General features: G+C 42.0%; 1 protein-coding gene across 1 annotated transcript; it reads left to right on the top strand.

Moving 5' to 3' along the window:
• The first annotated feature begins 2,796 nt into the window (after positions 1-2,796).
• LOC129327349 (E3 ubiquitin-protein ligase TRIM7-like) lies at positions 2,797-22,565 on the top strand. Its single transcript, XM_054975914.1, has 7 exons — positions 2,797-3,249; positions 5,776-5,871; positions 6,499-6,729; positions 9,661-9,683; positions 17,492-17,601; positions 19,145-19,177; positions 20,616-22,565. The coding sequence occupies exons 1-7, from the start codon at positions 2,812-2,814 to the stop codon at positions 21,131-21,133; spliced, it is 1,449 nt and encodes a 482-aa protein (XP_054831889.1). The 5' UTR covers positions 2,797-2,811; the 3' UTR covers positions 21,134-22,565.
• Positions 22,566-23,929: the final 1,364 nt, after the last annotated feature.

Genomic DNA, 23,929 nt, shown 5'->3' with positions numbered 1-23,929 from the left:
ATTTTACAAACCCATTTATGGGAGAAGAAGGCTCTTTCCAGCTCTGCAAAGACCTTTGGAGCAATAATTCTTGCATATGGAACCCTTAGGTCCACTCCCCCTTGGGGCCTTGATCTAAAAATCTTGGGGGGATTCACAATTTTTGGGGGGAGGCAAATACGTTCACCTTGTCAGCACTTTCTCCCTTTATTTTTGCCCAGAGGCTCTCAACTGACCTTCCATCTTAAGAGTCATTCCTTATTGGTCTGTTCCTTTTAAACAAGTTGTACCCCTCAATCCTAATATTCCAGCTGTGCATCTCATCATACCAAGTTTCAGTAATACCTGCTAGGTCACTTTCCTTTTAAATTAGTTTTTTTTAATCAAAACTATATGTCTGACTATAGATCTAGAGGACTTAGCCATGTTAGTCTGTAGTAGCAAAATAGAAAAGAGTCCAGTAGCACCTTTAAAACTAACCAACTTTACTGTAGCATAAGCTTTCGAGAATCACAGTTCTCACATTAGTGGATCGTGCAAGATGGATATGTGAGCCACACTTTCTCAATGAGGAAATTAATCATCTAAACCACGCACTTCAGGCAAATGGCTACTCCAGAAATGAAATCCGAAGAGCAATCAAACCCAGGATGAATCAAACAACCAAGGAAAAACAGTCTCCTACAGGAAAAGTGTTTTTGCCATATATCAAAGGAATTACTGATCAGATGGGAAAGCTTATGAAAAAGCATAACCTCCAAGCAGTATTCAGACCCACCCGAAAAATACAACAGATGCTACGATCAGCAAAAGACAGTAGAGACCCCCTCACCTCTGCAGGAGTATACCGTATACCCTGCAGCTGTGGACAAGTTTACATCGGGACCACAAAGCGTAGCATCCAGACAAGAATAAAAGAACATGAAATACACTGCAGACTTGGACAACCAGAAAAATCAGCAGTGGCTGAACATAGCCTAACTCAAACAGGGCACAGTATCTTATTCCAGGACACCAAAATACTGGACAACACTTCCAACTACTTTGTCAGACTGCACAGGGAAGCCATTGAAATTCACAAGCATAAGCAAAACTTCAACAGGAAAGAAGAAACCTTAAGAATGAACAGAGCATGGTTTCCAGTTCTGAAAAACACCAGGCTAACAAAACACTCCACACCCGACAATAGCCCTGCAGAGATGATTAGCACATCAAGCACCAATCCATATGCAAAAGAACCTCCTCAGGATACAGTGAAGCCTCCCGCCATTAGCATTCCACACCCTGGGAAGCTCTTACAGGATGACTCAGTTCAGTCCCACCCCTCCTGAGTAGATATAAATGACCTGCCACATCTTTTCCACACTGTGACACTGAGAGATCTCTATCTTTTGGTGCTACACCTCTGAAGATGCCAGCCACAGCTGCTGGCGAAACGTCAGGAACTACAATGCCAAGACCACGGCAATACAGCCCGGAAAACCCACAACAACCAACAATCACAGTTCTCTTCGTCAGATGCATCTGACGAAGAGAACTGTGATTCTCGAAAGCTTATGCTACAGTAAAGTTGGTTAGTTTTAAAGGTGCTACTGGACTTTTTTCTATGTCTGACTATGTTCAGCTTTTCTCTTGCCCAAGATCTTAAATTCCAAAATTGCACAGTCATGGTCCCCTTCCTTTAAAATTGATTTTTCTAAAATCCAAACAATGTCTGATTACGTTCAGATTTCCCAAGATCTTACCCAAGATCTTAAATTCCAAAATTGCATGGTCGCTGCTTCTCAGGGTGCCCCCTGTTTTCACCTCATCAACCAGTTCTCCCCCGTTGGTGAGAATCAAGTCCAAGATAGCAGATACCTTTGTTTTCTTCACCTTTGGAAGATGAGGTTGTAAGACTTCAAGTTCCTCTTGTTTGTTTCCCATACTTTGCACATTAGTGTAGAGACACTGGAATCTGTGATTTGTGTGTCCTGAGTGCTTCATTTTTGTCTTTACTTGCAAATTAATGGGTCCCTATATAGTTATTTGCATCATACTAGCTTTTGGGTTTTTGTCTCACTTAGACATGCCAGCATGGTGTAGTGGTTAGAGTGTTGGGCTATGTGACCTAGGAGATTCCAGGTTCAAATCCTCACTCTGCCATAGAAGCTTGCTGGGTCATACACTCTCAGCCTAACCTACCTCACAGGGTTGTTGTGAGGATAAAATGGAGGAGAATTATATAAGCTGCTTTGCATTTCCACTGAAGAGAAAAGTAGGGTATAATTGAAAATAAATTTAGTTGCTTTGTCTGGAATGCTGCTGCTTTTATGTACTTTAATTGTGATGCGGGAAGGGTTGGATCATATTGTAGCCACACTACAATATGTTACAAGCAACACAAGAAAAACAGAAAACCAAGCAATAGTAATATTTGCAACTCACACATATATAAATGGAAAACACCAATAAAAATATTCTTTAAAATACAATGTATCTACTGTCTTGAATGCATGCCTTCCAAGCACCGTGCGTATTTCATATCCAGAACATTTTGTTGTGGGCCCTCACTTGTAATTTTTTTCTTACGCTGCAATTCCAAGGACACTTTCCCGGCTAAATAACATAAGACTTACTTCTAAACAGATCTGCTTAAAATTATTCCCTAAATGAGAGAATGACAGAGGCTGTTCTTCTCCAGGGGGGTGTTCTAACGAGACTGTCACGAGGCAACTGTTGTTGATTTAAAGTCAACACAGGTCTCTGTCCTGAGTCATGCCCAGGAAAGGAAATTCCCAGTTGCTGTTCAGAAAGAGAAAACGGAAGTAACACTGTTTCTTCCAGACAGCCATGGCCGCAGGGGTCCCGATCTCCGAGCTCTGCGAAGAAGTGACTTGTTCCATCTGCCTGGAGTATTTCAAGGACCCCGTGACGGTTGCGGAGTGCGGGCACGATTTCTGCCGAGCCTGCCTGACGGGTAGCTGGGGGGGATCGGAGGCAGAGGCTTCCTGCCCTCTTTGTAGAGAGACCGTTCAGACAAGGAACCTCCGCCCGAATCGGCAGCTGGCAAACTTTGTCGAAATAGTGAAGAAACTCTGTCTTTTGGAAGAGAAGGCGGCAGAAGCGAAGGGGGGAGAAGCGAGGGAGGGAGTCTGCGCAAAGCACCTGGAGCCCCTGAAACTTTTCTGCCAAAATGAACAAGCCCTCATCTGCGTGGTCTGTGACAGATCCGAAGAGCACAGACGTCATGAGGTGATTCCTCTGGAGGAGGCTTTCGAAGAGTACACGGTAGGGAATAAATAAGTGTGTGCCTTAATGGGGGAAAGCTCTGGGAAGAGCGTTCACCCCAATAAGATAGACTGCTTCTACAAGGAGGTTGTTCTATGCTTTCGATTCTCCTTTCTTTTTTTAAGCATCCGCACATTATTCTGTAATAGTTCCACCCTCCAGGTTTTCCTCCTTTTCTATACTCTCTTTTCGAATCTGCATTGCAATGATTAATATATATATATATATATATATATATATACTCTGAGCATGTTATCATGCCAACTGGATGGAGGTGTGCATTTGTGAACATCGTACTCCCACTCACTCCTCACAGCTGTCATTTTCCCCTTTGTGCCACTGAAGGGCCTTTTTTAAAAAAAGAGGTAATTGCTATTGTGGCAGAACAGGGCCTTTCCTCCCCTGGTAGACCCCACTCTGCCTACCCCTCCCTTTTCACCTCCGGCCAGGCACGTGAAGGGGCTGTCTCCCTTTCCTGTCTTCGGGTAGTTGCTGCCACCACTGTCCCTGTATGGGGTCCTGGTTAGGCGGGACAGCCTCCTAACCTCCCTCCTCTGCTAGTGGGTCCAAGCGGTTGGGGGACTATGTGGAACAGAAGAGCTTTCCTCTGTCATCAATTCCAAAACTCATTTATTGAACTGCTAACTATACACAGGTAAATAAACTGTGAATGGAAGGACTAATAAAGCAGAAACATAGACCCCTACTTTATCTCCCTCATGCCCTAATTAGATGTTGTGTAGGACAGGCCCGATCCTTTGATACCTGGGGTTACATTAGATCTATGAGCCAAAACACACGTTAAGAAATACCTAGGTTCAGCAAGTGTTCTCTTACCTCAAGGTTTGCCGGGATCTGTAGGCGTCCTGGAAGCTTAAAGTTTAGCATTTACAGAGCAGCAGGAAGGGGAAGGGAAATACAGGCGCCTGTATTTCCCTCCCTGCTGCTCTGTCAATGCTAAACTTTAAGCTTCCAGGACGCCTACAGATCCCGGCAAACCTTGAGGTAAGAGAACACGTGCTGAACCTAGGTATTTCTTAACGTGTGTTTTGGCTCTAAATCTCCCCTCAGAGCCATCTCTCCCTCAACTCTCCAGCCACCGTCAACTTCCAACTCCCACCCACCAACTGACTCGCTCTCCCTCCAATCACATTCTACTCCAGAACTGGCCCCTCCTCTCTGCAGCCCATAAACAGGTAACTCCAGAAACCACAAGGGTGTTTCTCCACAGCTATACCATTTTATTTTATTTATTAAATTCATTTATAACCTGTTTTTCTCTCTCAGGCTTATGGCAGATGAGAGGATATGAAACATTGCAATCAAACAGCATAAGACAACCAATGAACAGTGCAATAAGTGGTGCAGCTGGGAAAATGGGGGGCTGGAAGGGGGTGCCAGGCAGGAAACTCCTAACTGGAAACTCTATTGCCAACACTTGAGCCTCTGCATTTGTATCAGTAAAGGGAGCAAAACAGAGAACACTCATCACATGAAAGCAGACAGTGACTAACAAAGTAACCCTTCAATCTTCATCAGAAAGCCACTGCAGGGATGGAGCTTTACACTGGTGTAAGTAACTAGTATCTTGCATGCTCCCAGCCTGACTTTTTGAGCCTGATCTCATCAGATCTCAGAAGCTAAGAAGGGTCGGCCTTGGTTAGTAATTGGATGGGAGATCTCCAACGAAGACCAGGGCTGCAGAGGTAGGCAATGGTAAACCACCTCTGTTAGTCTCTTGCAATTAAAACCCCTCCAGAGGTCATTCTCTGCCACCGGGAGCAATACAAAAGAGAGCAGCTCTCTCACAGAGCCTCTACCAACTGTCATCCGCCAACTGACTCATTGATCATTACATTGCCAAATCCAGTTTGGGAAATTCCTGGAAATTTGGGTGGTGGAGCCTGGGAAGAATGGAGTTTGAGATAGAGAGGCTTCTCATCAGTATATACTACCAGAGAGTCCATTGTCCAAAGCAGCCATTTTCTCCAGGGCAACTGACCTCCGTTGTCTTCAAATCAGTTGGAATTCCAGGCCTAACCTGGAAGCTGGGAACCCTAGTGGAGCTCCACAAATCCAGTGTTCTCCTAGAACAGCCAGTGAAGTTTCTCCTGGATGGTCTTTCTAGGAGCCCATTGTCACTGTGGGGGCTGTTGTCTGATTAGGCTGCAAAAGAGGAAGAATGTGGTGGTGAAGGATGGAGGGGAATTTACTGAGTCCCTAAATCTGCCACATGTAGTGTGGGCTTCACCCTGCTTATGGTAGAGCTGCCTCTGTCCAAAGGCCACATTCACCCCATGGCCTGTCTCTGGCATTCAGGACTTGTAGAACAAGCATTCCTGGTCTACGGGAACTCAGTCTGGGACTGCTGAGAGGCCTCACATTGTGAGCAATGGCTTCTTGAGTCTGGAGGATACTGGGATAAGTGTCTCTCTCCAAAGCAACCCAATCTTTCCTGCTAGTATCATCTCTCTGTACAGTAAACTTCTACAAAGGAACAAAACCTGAACTATTGTTTCCCTTCAGGATAAATTCTGTAGCTCCCTTAACATTCTGATGAAGGAGAAAGAAAAAAGAATGGCCTGTAAAGCAGACACAGAAAAGGAAAGCCAACGTTTGCTTGTAAGTGTTTTTTTGCTACTGGAAAATGAACAGAATAACTGGGAAATGAAGATTCAAAAATACAGGGCAGGAACTGGGAATGGCTTGATCTCCCCTAGAAAATGTTCCTGAAAGGCCATTTTAATGGTGAGTCCTCAAAAGTTCTGAGAACTCTTTCCATGCTGGGCGTTGAGGGGATCTCTGTGAAAAGTCAGAAGAGCGAGTGTGGCATAGTGGTTAGTGTCTGACAGGGATATGGGAGGCCCAAGTTTAAATCTCTGCCCTGCTGTGAAAGCTCCTGGGTGGCCTTGGGCCAGTCACATCCTCTCAGCCTAACCTCTCTCAGAGGGTCGGTGTGAGAATAAATGGAAGAGAGGAGAATGATATGAACCACATTAGGTCCCCACTGGGATGAAAGGTGGGGTATAAATAAATTAAGTTAAATAAATGAATGCCTTTCTTGTGGAATTTTCATTCACAAGGCCAATGAGGCTGACTCGGGGTCTCACCACACAAGACAAAATACTCTCCAATTACATGGGTAATTCAAGTGTATTTGAGTGTAATTCAAGTGTATTTTATCTCGTGTGGTTTGACCCTCAGTTCCTGGTCTTAAACTGTCCCCACCTTTCCATCTGCTTTCTGCAGGAGCAAACAGAATCTGAGAGACAAAAGATAGTGGCTGAGTTCAGGAAACTGCATGAGTTTCTAGAAGAACAAGAGAAACTTCTGCTGGCCCAGATGGAAGAGCTGGAAAAGGACATTGCAAGGGAAAGGGATGAGCACCTGGCCAGCCTCTCCACAGAACTATCTTCTCTTGAAAAGCTTGTCCTGGAGATGGAGGAGAAGATTCACCAGCCAGCCATTGAACTCCTGCAGGTGAGAGTGTGACAGGAACAGCCCAGACTTTGTTCACGTGAGGGCTGGCTCCACACTTTTGTGCCCTTTCACCTACTTAGTTATGTAGTCCCAGTAGTTGGTTCTGATACCTCAGTTTAGTACAGGGATCCCCAATCTTTTTGAGCCTCCCTAACCTTTTTGAACCTGTGGATAATGGTTCCCATCCCCCTGCTTGGGGCAAGAATCCTCTGCACCCCACCTCTGCTCACTTGGCCAACAGGGAGAGAAGGCACTTGGGGAGAAGCACACATGTGAAGCATGCTTCCTTGTTGTGCCAGAAAATGACATCATTGTCCAGGGCAACATAGATGCTATGAGTCGCACTATGGGACAATTAACTAAAAATAGTTCCCCAAACCTGGCACTCCTACTGTTAACTCCTGTGGATTTCTGACACAGGGTGATGGGCATAACCACATAATGGCTGCCACAAGAGGCAGAGCTAACCATGAACTGGCAGCCACAGGAGGCAGAGCCAATCACAAAATGCCAGGGAAGGAGGTGATACTTAACTCTTACAGTAACTCTTCAATATTTCAGGCAGAAGCTCTGCTTAATAGGATGCCTCTTCAAATGAACATAATGCTTTAAAATATTTTCTTGTATACATGCAGCTTACCTTCAGTCACACAGGGAAGATCCATGTGTAGTGATGACAGCTGCTGCCAAAGCAATTTTTAAAAATTGTGCTTAGCCCCACTGGGCAAAAGCCCCAGATAGCCTTGTTCTCTTTCTAAAAACATTTGTGGGTGTTAAAAAAGTGTTGGTGGGTGCCATGGCCAATAGGTATTGTGGTATATTGTGTGATTCCTGGCCTAGTAGGTATAGGAGCATCTAGAAGAAATAGATCAATGTATGGATTCATCTGAACAAGGGTTTTTTGTTTTATTTAATGAAATCTGTTGTCCTTTTTACCCTAACTGCTTAAAGGGTTCTCTCGCACTTAGGCCCTTTAGACTTGATGCCTGGCTTTACCTTGAATCTCTGAAATGTTTTTTTAAAAAATAAATAAGAATCTTGTTATAACTTAAAGACTAGCAAGTGTTTGTTCCAGCATTACCTTTCATGGAGTAAAACTTTCTAGAGAGAATGTATGCAAATTAACAGGTTGGCAACTTTTAGAGGAGCAGGTTTCAAAGTTTTACATACTTGTGTCAGATTGTATTAGAGGTGCCTTGAGAGATGTTGAGGAAATGGACACACCTCAGGGCATTAGGCCATTTGAGGATGTGAAAGAACCTGGGGAACAAGATATTGTTGACTGGAGTGAGTTCTAGGGACCATATTACTCCAGTCTTGTTATATCTACACTGGCTCCCAGTTTTCTTCCAGGCCCAGTTCAAGGTGCTGATATTGACCTTTAAAGCCTTATGCTGCTTGGGGTCAGCAGCATACCTCAAGGATTGTCTTCTTCCATATGAACTTACCTGAACTCTCCAGTCATCTTCAGAGACCCTGCTTCAGGTGCCCTTGCTGTGGCTAGACATGTGGCAACCTGAGAAAGGGCATTCTCAGTTGTGGCACCAAAAATTTGGAACTCCTTCCCCAGGGAGATCAGTTTGTCTCCCTCTATCATTGTCTTCTGCCAGTAGGTGAAAACCTTTTGTTTGGTGTACCCTAGTAACTTCTCTTATTTTGTTGTCATGTGTGTTTTTCTTTTTATATGGTTTTACTGATTTATTTTTTATATATTACATGCTGTTTTATTATTGAACTGTTTTGATGTTTGCCACCCTGGGGACCCTATTGAGGTGAAAAGGTGGGATACAAATGTTTTAAACAAACATACTTCATCAGGAATTTTCTTGAGGAAGACACAGATATGTGAGATTATAAAGACATGCGGGAGCAGACATGAAGGTATAAATGGCAGGGTCAAAGTGCCATGAACAGACTGAACAGGGCAAAATGTGATGTAAAATTCAAATATAATTAAGAAACAAACACACAAGAGCAGTAATGGTTGGCTTTAGGGTTGCCAACCTCCAGATGGGGCCTGGAGTTCCACTGGAATTACAACTGATCTCCAGACTACTGAGATTAGCTTCCTGAAGAAAACCATAGCTTCAGAGGACAAGCTCTAAGGGGTATCGTAGATTCTAATTGAAATCTGTCCCCAAATTCCATCCCCCACAGGAAACGCTCCCAAATCTCCAGGAATTTCTCAGGCCAGAGTTGGCAACCCTACTAGTTTCCCTTAGCCTTGCAGTGTTTCTCCCTCTGATGCTATGGTGGGAGACTTCCTGTCAGTAACCCCTACTGCCCACCACTGCTCTGTCAGTTAGCAGAAGAAGAACAAACTATTTATTTAAAATATTTGTTAGCCACCTTTCTGTCTTACAACACTCAGTTTTATGACAGATGGCAAAAAATATTGCTGTCAGTGTGATGGTGTTATGTCACTTCCAGGGGGATTTTGGATGTCATGGTTGTCTAGAAATTTCGAGAAACATTATGGTTTTACCATAGAGTTGCTGGCTGGCAACCCTAGTTTCCTTCCTTGTGTATTCAGCCCACAAATGTTGGAATGAAATAATGTGAGTCTTTAAGCATCACAAGACTCCTGCTTATTTTGTTGTCACAGACTCACAACCAAATACTTGGCATTGTATACAAGAACTTTGACCAATACTTTTAGAGGGGTACGTTTTCTTTCTCTCTGCCATTATATCCACTTCATAATATTATAAATTTTTTCTCCAGTATTCCTACAGATAAATGAGCCTAGGGAACCCTTTTTCTGATGAAAATAAGGACAGATCTTATGAAACTACATCCACAGTCCCTAAACACAGTATGATAGGCACATACAAAGACCCAGAAGGCATCCAGATTGCAGGCCTCAAGGGTCTTCGTAGTTATGTCTCGTGGTAGGCACTGAGTTCCTTCTTCCTTCTCTCTTCCCTGCAGGATGTCAGAAGCACCTTGCAGAGGTAAACCAATTCCACTTATTTCAAATTGCTTTCTGTTACTGTTCTTCAATGTGTTTGCTTGTGCAGTTCCTGTTTTTGTATTCAGGAGGATTTCATTTGTGTGTTCTGTTCTTCTTTTACATAAGAGTTTTAAGGGCTTGAAATACATCTAGTAGTTTTCTTTGAAACAGACCACATTTCTTACTCAGTTATTGAGAATGCAGACCATGTTGCAATCAAACCATTTCATTCCAGTGTTTTCCATGCAGTCCTTTAGATTTTTTGAAGGCTTGGGTTGTGGCTATGTTTTCTGATTCGGAATGCAGTCGGAGCACCAGCCTTTCCAGTATAAGTTTGACAAATGGGGTAGTAGTCACAGTAGTATTTCAAACAGCTGGTAATTTTTTAGAACGATCATAAGCAGGCCAACTCAGAAGCCGATTCAGGTTTAGAGAATGTACTTACTCCCCACAAAAACGTTCTTAGGATTACACTTAGGATTTAGATTCAAGATGCAGTTCCTCCCCTTTATATATTTAGCTATCAAACCTTTTAAAAAGCAACTCAATCTACTCATCCTTTAAAAAAATCCTCCAAAAGACAGCCAAGAGGAAGATTCACTAGGGACAGGAATAAGTTCTGTCCTTCCTTAATAGGGTTACAGGCAGTTCTCTCTCTCAGCACTTTCTCTTGGTATATTGTCTGCTCCAGCCAGAAATTCCATATATCTGAATCCAAGGTGCAATGATTCCTGTGCTCTACCCTAGCAAGTATCTCTCTGTGAAAAACAAATACTTGCCTCTTGTAAAATGTAATGAAGGCAGAACAATTCTCCCAATAATTTGTATTTGAGGGAATGAATTGTGCTATAGAGGCTCAAAAGAATAGGCCACAGAACAGTCCTCCCTGTCCCTCCCCCCACCCAAAGCAATGGCTCTATTGATTTCCAGGAAAACTGACTGGCACATTTTGGAGAGGGGACAGCAGCCTGTATTCAGGATTAAGCAACGGGGATGTTCTCAGTTAAAACAAATCATGTTCCAAAACAGTGCTGGGGGAGGGGGGGCAGTCAGCATTAAGATCTGTTTGGACATCTGTGGGAGACCCAGATTGTACTTGGAGACTTCTTGTTCTAGTGTAATATTTTCAAAGGATGCTCTCTTCACTCAAATTAAAAAGAAAGTTTGGGCTTCTTCAAGAGAAAGCAAGTCTTTGTGTCGCAGTAAGACAGGCAACTATGTGTGTTATGCACCATCAAGTTGCTTCTGACTTATGGCAATCCTATGACTTCCAAAATGCCCTATCATTGACTTCCGGTTTGGGATTCATGGAGGTCTAACGCAGCTCCATTTGCGGAGCTGACCGGATTGCCGTTTTAACCGGCCGGAGGGGTGAAAATAACCCGCGGCCGACTGCTCTCAGGCGGGGAGCAGGCAAAGAACGCTCAAGACCCTAGGGTGAGCTAGATCTCGGACGAGGGGGGGCTCTACACAAGGAGTCTCCCCCCCGATCCTTGAGGTCCCACCTTGCGACGGGTCGGCTATAATCTCTGCGGCAATTTTGGGGCCAATTCGGCTGGCATAAGACCTACATACCCAAGCTTCGATCGGGGAGGGAAGTCGAGAGGAGAATTTAAGATCGAAACAGCGATTACAACCCGAGAAAGTTGAAGAGAAGGTAAAGATCGCTATCTCTTGAAACGGGACAGATTGACAAAAACAGAGAGGAAAGAAAGTAGATTTTTAAACTGCAACAGACTAATGAAAAGGAGGTGAAGACTCGGCAGGAGTTGTATTTTAAAAGAGACTAAGTTTAAAGAAGTTATTACAAAAATCGGACTATTGTTTTGAATACCTGTGGTTTTGGAGCTGTGGGAAAAAGACACCATCGCGAGACCTGCTGTGGGAAGACGGGAGACAGGAAGTGCGTAACAACAATAGAGTGGCTGGAGGGAAGCGGCCCTTGCCAAGGGACAGGAAGTGGGGAATCGCCATTTTTGAAAGTGGAAGGGTCGTGGCTTCAGCGGAAGAGGAAGTAGGCCATCTTGGATTATAATAACATAGAGAAACCATAGAGAAAAGACGCCCGACATTTTGGATATAAAAAATTAATTTTGGCAAAGATTGGGACATTTGAAAAAAAGGAAGACGTTTAATTATACGCCACGGAGCTGAGGAAGAGAGCAGATTCGTGGGAGCGAGCTAAAGCAAGCCCCACGATGTCGAAAAAAGAGTGGCAATCGGCAATAGAAAATTTGGACAAAAAACTTATAGACATGATGAAAGAACTTAAGGATACGAAATTGGAGCTTATTAAAGAGGTCAAAGAAGTTACACAGACAGTAAAGTCGGAGCTGTCAGAAGTGAAAAAAGGCGTGGAAACGATTAGCAGTGAATTACAAGGAACGAAACAGAGAGTCAAAACAGTAGAAGACGCGATGGAGAATTTAATAGAAACGCAACAAACAGAGATGAGATTGGTAAAGGGGAGGATGTCAGTTGCAGAAACTAAACACATGGAGAAGCAGCTTCGTTTTCGTGGTCTGCCAGAAGTTGAAGGGAAGTCAGCGCAAGAACAGATGACTGAGGTGTTGGCTGAATACCTGGGGAAGGAGGAGGAGGAAATTGTGGCTATCCTAGATGTGGCGTATCGTGTGAACTCGAGAATTGCAACCCAGAGGAAACTACCAAGGGATGTGATCGTGCAGTTTACAACTAGAAATATGAAAGAGAGGATTGTGACAAAACACTTTCAAGATCCATTGGAGATTGATGGCAAGACAATTATCATAATGAAGGAATTGCCCAGATCAGTGTTACTGGACAGGAAAAAATATAGAGTGTTAATTCAGACTTTGAAGGACATGAACATTAGGTACAGATGGGAGTTACCGGAAGGAGTGTCCTTTGAGTTTGGAGGGGCAAAAAAGCGTATCAGATCTGAGCGGGAAATGGAGAGATTTATTAAGGACAATGAAAAAGACTTACCAACAAAACCATGAATATGGAGTGTAAAGTATTATCTTGGAATGTAAATGGACTAAACTCACCGAATAAGAGAAAAAATATTTTTCATTGGCTACTAAAACAAAAATGTGATATTGTTTGTTTGCAGGAGACCCATATTAGAAAACAGGATGTAAAATATTTAAAATCTGGAAAATTGGGCAAAGAATTTGTAGCGGCTTCCAACAAGAAAAAAAGAGGAGTGGTGTTGTATATAAAAGAGGAGCTGCAGCCAAAATTTGTTATGAGAGATGTGGAAGCTAGATTTGTAGCAGTGGAATGTAATTGGAACTTAAAGAGAGTGTTGGTAGTCGGACTTTATGCACCTAACGGTGCAAAGGAAAGCTTCTTTGAGGACTTAAGGAAGCACCTAGACGATCTTGTATATGACCAGATAATTCTTGCTGGAGATTTCAATGGAGTGACAGATTTGGAACTAGACAAAAAGACTACAAAAGCACAAAAGAAAAGAGGACTATTGCCAAAGCTTTTTTTTGAGTTGATTCAACAAGAGACTCTCGAAGACGTATGGAGGAGAGAATATCCTAAAACCAGACAGTTTACTTTTTATTCTGCAAGGCATCTTACATTATCAAGAATTGATATGATCTGGGCCTCAAAGGACTTAGCGTTATGGACTAAGGAGGTAGAAATAATGCCGATGGTAGGCTCAGATCACAACCCAATTATGTGGAAATTTGGAAAAAGGAGAAAAAGGAAAGCCTGGAGAATAAATGAGGACCTGTTACAGGAAAGTGAGAATATGGAAACATTGAGAAGAGAGACTAAGTTTTTTATACAATACAACGTGAATAAAGAAGTACCAACCAATAAAGTTTGGGACGCGTATAAGGCGGTTGTAAGGGGCATACTAATGGATTTAAATGGTAGAGCAAGGAAAAAGAAAGAGGAGAAAAGACAAGAGATTGAGGAGAAAATAAAGGCCAAAGAAGTACAGTTAAAAAAGAGACCAGGGAAAAAGAAAATACATCAGGAAATTAAAATTCTTCAAGAACAGTTAACAGCAATGAGTAATAAAGAACTGGAGTGGAATCTTAAAAGACTGAATCAAAAAGCTTTTGAGGGTGCTAATAAACCTGGGAAATATTTGGCATGGCAATTAAAGAAGAAAAGGGAAAAGAAAATAATAAATAAAATTTGTGAAGAAAACAAAACGTATTTGGAGCAGACTACCATTAGCAGAGCCTTTTATAAATTTTACGCTAAGCTGTATAATAAAAAAGAAGTAAACAAAGAATCAATAGCATCATATTTGGAGAAAACCAAACTTCCAGAGATCTCGGAAGCTTGGAGAAATAAGTTGAACAGTGAAGTAACTGACGAGGAAATAAGTATGGCAATACAATCCGCAAATCTAGGAAAGGCGCCAGGGCCAGATGGACTTACGGCTAAATTTTACAAGACAATGGCCAACGAACTGGCACCATTCCTAAAAGAGGTGATGAATGGAGTTTTTAGGGATCAAAGAATTCCAGACACTTGGAGCGAAGCGAATATATCATTGATCCCAAAAGAGGGCCAAGATCTGACTAGCGTGAAAAATTGCAGGCCTATATCATTACTTAACAATGATTATAAAATTTTTGCAAAGATATTGGCGGAGAGACTGAAGGGGTGGCTCTCGGAAGTTATAGAGGAAGAACAAGCAGGTTTTTTGCCGGACAGACAAATAAGAGACAATTTAAGGACAGTGATCAATGCTATTGAATACTATGACAAGCGTTGCGATAAAGAGGTTGGTTTCTTCTTTGTAGACGCTGAAAAAGCGTTTGACAATTTAAACTGGGATTTTTTGTTTGCCACTATGGAAAAGCTACAATTGGGAGAAAGATTCATCAGAGCAATTAAAGAAATATATAGGGACCAGACTGCAGCAATTGTAGTGAATGATGAACTGACCAAGAAATTGACGATTAGTAAAGGAACAAGACAAGGTTGCCCGTTATCTCCATTGTTGTTCATATTAGTATTGGAGATTCTGATGATACAAATACGACAAGACGAGGAAATACGAGGAATAAAAATAAAGGACTATTCATACAAGGTTAGAGCATTTGCAGATGACATAATGTTAATTGTAGAAGATCCATTGGAGAACATGCCAAAAGTGATAGATAAGATTAAGGAGTTTGGTGACTGGGCAGGTTTCTTCATTAATAAAAAGAAGTCAAAGATACTATGTAAAAACATGACTAAGCAGAAACAACAATTGTTAATGGAAACAACGGACTGTGAAGTAACTAGTAAGGTGAAATATTTGGGAGTTGAGCTGACTGCAAAAAATATAGATTTGTTCAAGAATAATTATGAAAAATTATGGACTCAGATAGAGAGAGACTTGATCAAATGGAATAGACTGAATTTGTCATGGTTGGGCAGGATTGCAGCAGTTAAGATGAATGTGTTACCAAGAGTAATGTTTTTGTTACAGACAATACCAATCATCAGAGACTCTAAACAATTTGAAAAATGGCAGAGGAAAATATCAGATTTTGTTTGGGCAGGCAAGAAGCCTCGAGTGAAAGTAAAAGTTCTACAAGATGCAAAGGAGAGAGGCGGAATGCAACTGCCCAATCTGAGACTTTACCATGATGCAATCTGCCTAGTTTGGCTAAAAGAGTGGATGACATTAAAGAATAAGAAACTATTAGCCCTAGAGGGATATAAAAAATTTTTTGGATGGCACGCATACCTATGGCATGACAAAGTAAAGGTCAACTCGATGTTCCTGCATCATTTTGTAAGGAGAAGTCTATATACAATCTGGAAGAAGTACAGAACTTACCTACAAGAAGGAACCCCCTTGTGGGTGGTTCCATATGAGGTGATAGATCCGAGAGCTGTGGATAATGAACAACAATGTTTAACGTACAAAGAAATAACTAAGATTGAAGTATCTAAACTTAGAATAAAGACGCAAGAGGAACTATCACCTAACTATGATTGGTTCCAGTATAGACAGATTAGAGACTTATACAACTCGGACTTTGCAAAAGGGGGCATACGAACAGAGAACTCGGAACTAGAGCAGACCCTTCTTAAAGAAGACAAGAAAAGAATATCCAAGGTATACCAAGTACTGTTGAAATGGTATACTGAGGATGAGATAGTTAAAACACAGATGGTGAAATGGGCTATAAATTTCAATAAAGAAATAACAATGGAGGCATGGGAATACTTGTGGAAAACTACAATGAAGACAACGACATGCATTAATATTAAAGAGAACATTTTCAAAATGATCTATCGTTGGTACATGACACCAAAGAAGATTGCGCTAGGGAACTTGAATACTTCTAATAAATGCTGGAAATGTAAGAAACATGAGGGCTCCCTCTATCATATGTGGTGGTCGTGTGAGGTAGCTAGGCAGTTCTGGGGGGAAATAATAAGAGAAATGAGTGAAATTTTACAGTTTCAAATAAATAAGAACCCAGAACTCCTGCTGCTAAACTTGGGAATGGAGGGAATTCCAGCCCATCATAGGACGTTGATTTTTTATATGACTGCAGCAGCTAGACTTTTGTATGCGCAGAAATGGAAAGTACAAGAAGTGCCAACTATTGAAGATTGGATCTACAAATTGCTGTATATGGCTGAAATGGACAAGATGACAAGAAAACTGAGAGATCTGGACTCAGGGCAGTTTAACACAGACTGGGAGAAGCTGAAACAATATCTGGAGAAGAAATGGGAGGTGGGAGGAAAACTGTGGCAGTTTGAGAACTACTGAAGTATAATAAAAGTATAAAAGAGAGGGGTGACTTTACCGGGGGGGGGAAGAGAAATGTGAATTTATAAGCAGTTAGATTAATTGATTGAGATATATATAGATATGTATAGGTTAACTGATAGAACATTGATAGAGAATAATTAATGATAAGGTTTAAACATGAGGATTGAGTAAATAACAATATTTTCTTTCTTTGATAAGATTTATATGCACCAAACTGAATGTACAGAAGAGTTAAATTGATTGATTATGCGAGGAGTTATATAGAATTACCATAAAAAGTTGAAATGAGTAATATATAGAGAACAAATCAAATTGTTTGATTTAAATGTGGGGAATTTTTATGGTTTATGATATATAGGTCTATATAGAAATATTCAAAACTGGAAAATGGGATAAATTGTTTATCTAAAGACGTATAGTTTGGGTGTATAATAAGTAAAGGAGTTAAAGATGTACTGCTTAATATAATGGAGAATGTATATCTGTTTTAGACAGAGGAATTTAATAGAAGTAAGGGAAAAGGGACAGAGGGTGGGAAAGCTGTTGGAAGTCAACAAAAGGGGGGGAAAGGGAGGGGGTTAGAAACGAAAAATTAGGGGAAAATTGACTGTAATGTAAAAATAAAAATGTTCTAACCCAATAAAAATTTTTTCAAAAAAACAAAAACAAAATGCCCTATCATTAGCAGAGGCGACAAAAATTAGAATAAATGTTACAAATAAAATAAATAGAATATATTTACTAATAATATTGAAAGAAAGAAGCCATACAAAGATCGCAGAGGTGGAGAATGTGGTCCATTAGCATAAAAGTATCGCATGATTATCTTCTCAGAGTAAGCATGGGGCGGGGGGGGGGCACAGTTCATTCCTCAGAAGCAGCTCTAGTTTGACCCCCCACTTTTGGGTCTTAACAGCTGCAGTGAGAAAGAATCTCCTTCCCAAAATACCTCCACCCCTTTGTGCCTGCGTCACCAGGCTTTTTACTCTTTCCTTCTTATGCATTCTGCTCTTTTGTGCCACAGGTTTGGATAGATGGAGGTGGTTAACAGTGTGTCTCTCAAGCAGGTGTGGGAAGTTTGAGAACCCCATAACGTTGTCCCTTGAACTGAAGTGGAGGATCCAGGACATCTGTGATACAAACCGCTTTCTGGAGCTTGTTATGAAACAATTCAAAGGTACCAATGAAAGATGCATCTGACAAGTGATGCTTTTGATTATTTGTCAAGAATTTTAATGAGGAAGACCAGTGCTTTTGTGTCAGTAGTAACACAAGGGCTCAGCAACCTTTTTATATACACAGATTTACATGGGGCTCAGATAAAGGAAGCTCTGCCTTTTGCCAAAAACTGCTGCAAAATTAAGATTCCCAGCACCGTTGGGCCAAATTTCAGGATTTAGCTGCTCACTGGTTAAATTCAGGCTACAGTGTGATTGGTGGAACTTGAGGATCTGTTTCTGGGGCACAATTGAAGGTGTTGGTGCTGACATTTAAAGCTCTGTATGGGTTGGGAGCAACATACCTGAAGGACTGCCTGCTCCCTTATGAACCTACCCAGGCACTGTGGTCATCTTTGCAGGCCCTGCTTTGGGTGCTCCTGAGATTAGGCAAATAGCAATTCAGGAGAGGGCCTTTTCAGTAGTGACACCAAACTCCGGAACTCTCTCTCTCCCTGGGGAGATTCTCCTGTCCCCTTCTGTTACCATCTTCTGCCAGCAGGTGAAGACTTCTTTGTTTCACTTGGCATCCCCTCAGCGATCCCTCCTCCCCCATTGTTTTAACTGCTGCTTTTGCATTTATTTTAAGTTTAATGATATATTTACTTGTTAGTTTTAATGGCTTTTAGGATGATATTTTAATGTATATGTTTTGATTTGTCTACTGCCTTGGTGGCCCCATGAGGGCAGAAAGGCAAGGTTAAAAACCTTGTTAATGAATATATAATAAATATCAGAAAACTGGATTAGTCCAAGCTTCTGACTACCATCAGGCCAGGGGTATCTTGGAGGGCAAAGACATGGCTCTCAGTGTGTGTTGGATTGGGGGGGGGGCAACAATGATCAATCATAATCCCCATCAGGGGTCATTTCGTAGAAAAAGAGCTGGAGGTACTCATTAGCATAACTCATTAGCATATGCCATGCCCCTTGCCATCACCGGAAATGTGTCATTAGCATAACTGATTTGTATATGCCACACCCCCTGACATCACCTATCCTGGCTGCTTTGGACCCAATCCTGGTCATTCAGGGCCGAAATTGGGCCAGAAATTGCAAAAAGGGGCTGTAAATGGCCAAAGAGGGGCCCAAAATGGTCGGGATCAGGCCGCTGCTAAGCGGGAGAGTGATCCACTACCCGTCAGAGGCCCGATCTGGGTCATTTTGGCTCCAATCCAGGCCAAAATGGGCCCAAAATGTCCGAGAGTCAGGTGGGCAGGGCCACCTGACATGTAACTTCTTTGGGGAACTACTGGAACTGCGTTCCTGCGCGTTCCCCCTCAAAATGAGCTCTGATCCCCATTATCATAAGGTAACAACTTTTGTGACTTCCCTTTCTGAGCACTCCATTTAAAATTGCAATGTCAAAGTTCCCATTGACTTTAATAGCTGTGGACTGAACCTTGTCCTCAGTATTGAAGCTATAATTGTTTGAATGGCTATTTCTGTTACTTGAATGCTATAAGAACAATGGGGTAACTGCTGTTCCCTTTACTTTTACAGACACTCTGTTATCTGGACTTCAGCTGCAGAAAGGTACATTTCAAGGACCAACAGAGGAGCAAATTCACAGGACAGAAAGGAGACTCATACAAGATTATGTTCAGTCCTATAGTTCATTATAAATAGCAAATGAGGGTGCAGTAGCTGTCTTTAAACATAACCTTTTTACATGAGAATTTGGGACTGCCCTGCTGGCTCAAACCAATGTAGCCTAGCATTGTGTTTCCAACATCTGGAAAGTTCAGGAGTAGCCAGAAGGCAGCAGCCCTCCCTGATGATCATTCCAGATTATGCCCAAAGGGTAATGTTAGAGATGTGAGACTGTCCTCCAGATGACCAGACAGCAGTCTTCATTTATGTATTCATAAGATTTGCACACTGTCCTTCTATTTAAAAGGCACTCAGGTCACCTTACCAGATGAAAAGTAAAACTTCTTACCATAAGCAGAAAAGTTAAGGCAAATAGAGTAGTAGGAGAATATAGTATACATACCTTTGAAAGGTGTTAGTTTGGGTTAGGAAGCTCCTAGAATTTGACTACAAGAGGTCCTGGGCTGCAATCATTTCACAGTTTCTTTTCCATGGGAATCTTAGCAAGGCGGGTGGGGCTTCCTGCTTTTTGGCCTCCGAGATTACCCTCAGCTTTTGTTCAGCTCTTTTCCTGAGCATTTTCAACTGAGAACATTCTCCATAGAGTGAACAGAAGATGGCTCTTTCCTACAGTCTTGATTCTCCCTCAATACTTTCTTTCCCAGTCCCCAATGTTGCTGGATCACCTGGAATCTACTGTTTCCCTCTGGTTACCAGGCCCAGAGCTGGCTTCAGGTTTTGGAGAGCCCCCTGCAAAATGATGCTGATGGTTTCCCCTCCTCCCTGCCCCCGCACTGCCTGATGGGCACCCACCCTCAGCTTAGCAGCATGTACTTCTAGCATGTAGACAACAGAGCAAGCCGTGGCACCCATACTGCTAGAAGTTATGGTGCCAAGCACCACTGCTGCCCACCCACTCATTCACCATTCCCCAGGGCAGACGTCCAGGAAACATTACCTATGGTTGCAGTTGCATCTGCTTGACTCAACTTCTTCCTGTCCATCAAACAGAACGCAGAAGAGCTACATGTTGCTGGCAAGAGCAGAAACACACGTTCTTTGGGGTTCAGTCCATAACAATATTCTCTCTTGGCCAAGAGGTGGAAATTAGTACACTCATTTTTCCACCCCTTCTAGAGTATTATTTTATTATGACATCCACATGTTAGTATCCCTAGTCTTGATGAAGCTCCAGCTGGCAAAGGTGTAACTTTCCCTTAATTGCCACTCATTTAGCTCAACAGGCATTAGCAGTTGCCTGTATGAAATGAAGGAGGGGATTTGGAAGGTATATAATGAAGTATTTCACTGAGGCTCAGAAAGAAAGTTAATTGCTGTCTTGATTCTGGTTATCTTCCATCTCTTCATTTCTTCCCAACAGCAAATGTGACTCTAGATCCAGACACGGCCCATCCCCACCTTATCCTCCCAGAGGATTGTACAACAGTGAGAGAGGGAGATGAACCTCAAGATGTGCCTGACAATCCTGAAAGATTTGACGAATTTGCTGCTGTGCTGGGACGTGAGGGGTTCACCTCAGGCCGCCATTTCTGGGAAGTCACCGTGGGACATGAGGGAGGGTGGGCTGTTGGGGTTGCCAGAAAGTCTGTGAGGAGGAAGGGTGTTCTAAAGTTTAGTCCTGAGGAAGGGATCTGGGCTGTGGAGAAGTGGTTAGGTGGGTACAATGCTTTCATAAACCCTCATTATGAACCTCTGACCCTGAGTGGAGAGCTCAAGAGGATCCGAATCTATTTGAACTACTATGAGGGGAGAGTAGCCTTTTTTGATGCAGACACAGCAGCCCCTCTTCACACGTTTTCGGAGGCCTCCTTTTCTGGAGAGACACTTTCCCCCTTCTTTTGGGTGCGTTTAAAAGCCCAACTTGATCTCTCTCCATAAACCAGTCAGACTTCTTTCATACAGGCCTTGCTGCTATTTAAAAAAACATTTAAAAACACAGACAGTAATTTCCCAAGAGCTCCTTTTTGGCTCTGTAAAGGCTACAACAGGCTTGCAGTCACCAAAATTAAGTAAAATGATTTACATTCTCTCCCCCCCTCCCCGTCTTTTTGTTCCTCTGGTTACTACTTCTTTTTTTAAAAAGTCAAACATTCAGTGTGATAAATAATACTTGAATCTGTTCTAAGGAAAAAGCACATGTCAAAATATTAGTCAGGGGTGCTGAGGCAATTTTATTAACCTTCTCATATGTGAAATTACATTGTAAAAATATGTACAGGTATTGCCAAATGAACTAATAAAAATGTTTCAGTATTTCTTATCTCCCCCTCCCCTGTTTCCAGTTTTCCTCAGACCCCTAAATGGCCATGAAGATGTACTATCTCATGGCCAAATATGTACTACCTCATGGCCAGGCCTCCTGCCAGCAGCCCTCATTACCTGCTACTAGTTGAATAGCAGAGGAGGTACAAAAAGTCGGCATTTTGTGTGCTGTTCCATCACTTCTAGGGAAAATCTGGAAATGACATTAGGTAGTCATAGGAATCACTGGAAACTCTATGGTTTTACCAGGGGAGATGTCATGGTGTATGCAATGCTGTGTACCCCTCCTCATCTCCTCAAACTCCAGTCTCCTGCTGGCTGTCAAGTATGGTCCTGGCAACCCCAGGTACAAACCACAGGACATGCCATCCCTGAGATGAAAATTGCTGACACATGATTGCATTATATGCTCCAGCTGTCACCTTTCATATTAGATATGAGGCAACTTTTTAAAGATTACTTTGCACATTGACTAGCCAGAAACACACACTAGGAATGCAACTCTGGCTCAGGACAGATCTGTATGTAAAAACATTGTTTTGGTATAATTTGCATTGTATATATGGACATTGTATCATATTTAATGGTAATGGAACTATACACTGATTACATGCCCTATATATTTTTGCAGAATGCTAGCTGAACACCACTTCTTAACAAGGGACTTAAGGGCTATATCTTTTATTTTATATCGGGGCCCTCTATCTTTTATTTTAACTATAAACAGCAATATTTTGGAGGGCATTCTAGAATTGACTTATACCAATATGTTTATTTCTATTTTTAATTTTAGGCTCCATTTTTATACTACCTGGCCTGACCAACAGTATTTTATATTTATTAGTCATAATTTTTATGCGTGTGTAACAACAAATTAGACCATTTGGTCTTTGTATATGTGCGATCAATTTTGTGACTTGGTTCTTTTATATGTGCCAACAATTTTGTGACTCTGTGTCACTGATGTTACTAGGTCTCTAGGTTTTTAACTTTGTTCCATGGTTTTTAATTGCTTTTGCACTGTTCAATAAATATTTATATTTATGTATATTTCTGTTATATGTATGTATGTATTTATGTCCACCTTTTCCACTGAGACTCAAGGTGGATTACATAGTGTGAGATCAGTACAATCAGTATCAGGAACATTTCCATACGGTATCAAGGACAATTCTATACAGTGTTAAGGACATTTCCACAACAATACCATAGGATTTTACAAAGATGTAGCATTAGCAAGGATCCAGTACAGAGCTGAAGAATTGTTGAAACATAACATAATCAGTTCTAGGACTGACATTAGATAAACATGAAGTACAGGTAGTATAAGAGTTCATATTCGAGCAACAGATAATATGCAAGGCAAAGTAGTGGTTGGTCCCTAGCAAATTAGCAAATTTGCTATGGTCCCTAGCAAATTAGCAAAGCATTTGAAACCCCTCTCTATAAAAGCATTTGAGACCCCTCCCTATAATACTTCCCTCTGAGTAAAAAGCCTTTTTGAATTATTTGTTTTGCATGGTTTGTGGAAAGCCAGGAGAGTGAGGGCTCTCCTGACCTCCTCAGGCAGTCCGTTCCATAGGGTGGGATCCACCACAGAGAAAGCCCATGTGCAGGCTGCTGTTGATTTCACCCGTGTGCAAGCCGGCACCTGAAAGAGACCCTGTTCAGATGAGCGAAGCTGCCATGGAGGTTCATAAGGAGTGAGGCGATTTTGTAGGTAGCTGGGCCAAGACCATGAAGAGCTTTGTATGTAATAACCAATACCTTGAACTGAGCACAGTAACTGATAGGTAGCAAATGGAGTGACTGTAGGATGGGAGCAATGTTCATGCTCCTGCTTGCTCCTGCTAACAGTTGAGCTGCAGCATTTTGCACCAATTGGAGCCTCCTAATTAATTTAGACGAGAGACCAATGTTTAGTGCATTACAATAGTCAAGTTTTGATGTTACCATTGCATGGATCCAGGTGGCCAGGTCGGCTATGTCAAGGTAAGAAGCCATCTTCCAGGCTTGAGTGAGATTGTAGTAACCATTTTTTATGGCTGCCTTAACTTGTTTTTCTAGTAGTAGCGCTGGATCCAGTATAACCCCCAGGCTCTTAACTGAGTCTGTGAGGGTCAGATGGTTGCTAACCTCCAGGTGGTTCCTGGAGACCCCCCCCCCCCTAAATTACAACTGATCTATAAATTACAGAGATTAGATGCCCTGGAGAAAATATCTGCTTTCAAAGATTTGCTCTATGGTATCATACTTCACTGAAGTCCCCCCATTCCTCAAACTGTGCCCTCCCCCCAAATAGTAAAGAGTCCAGTAGCACCTTTAAGACTAACCAATTTGTTTGTAGCATAAGCTTTTGAGAGCCACAGTTCTCTTTGTCAAATGCAAGAGAACTGTGGTTCTCAAAAGCTT

Source organism: Eublepharis macularius, chromosome 4 (genome assembly GCF_028583425.1).
Source record: "Eublepharis macularius isolate TG4126 chromosome 4, MPM_Emac_v1.0, whole genome shotgun sequence".
Classification (NCBI taxonomy): Eukaryota; Metazoa; Chordata; class Lepidosauria; order Squamata; family Eublepharidae; genus Eublepharis; species Eublepharis macularius.
Note: the sequence above shows the minus strand (reverse complement) of the source record. Positions and strands in the feature narration are given on the sequence as shown.

Coding starts and splice junctions, on each gene's coding strand:
- LOC129327349 (XM_054975914.1), top strand. CDS start 2,812: ATGGCCGCAGGGGTCCCGATCTCCGAGCTCTGCGAAGAAGTGACTTGT. Junction 3,250..5,775: donor AGGCTTTCGAAGAGTACACG/GTAGGGAATAAA, acceptor GTTTCCCTTCAG/GATAAATTCTGTAGCTCCCT. Junction 5,872..6,498: donor AGGAAAGCCAACGTTTGCTT/GTAAGTGTTTTT, acceptor TGCTTTCTGCAG/GAGCAAACAGAATCTGAGAG.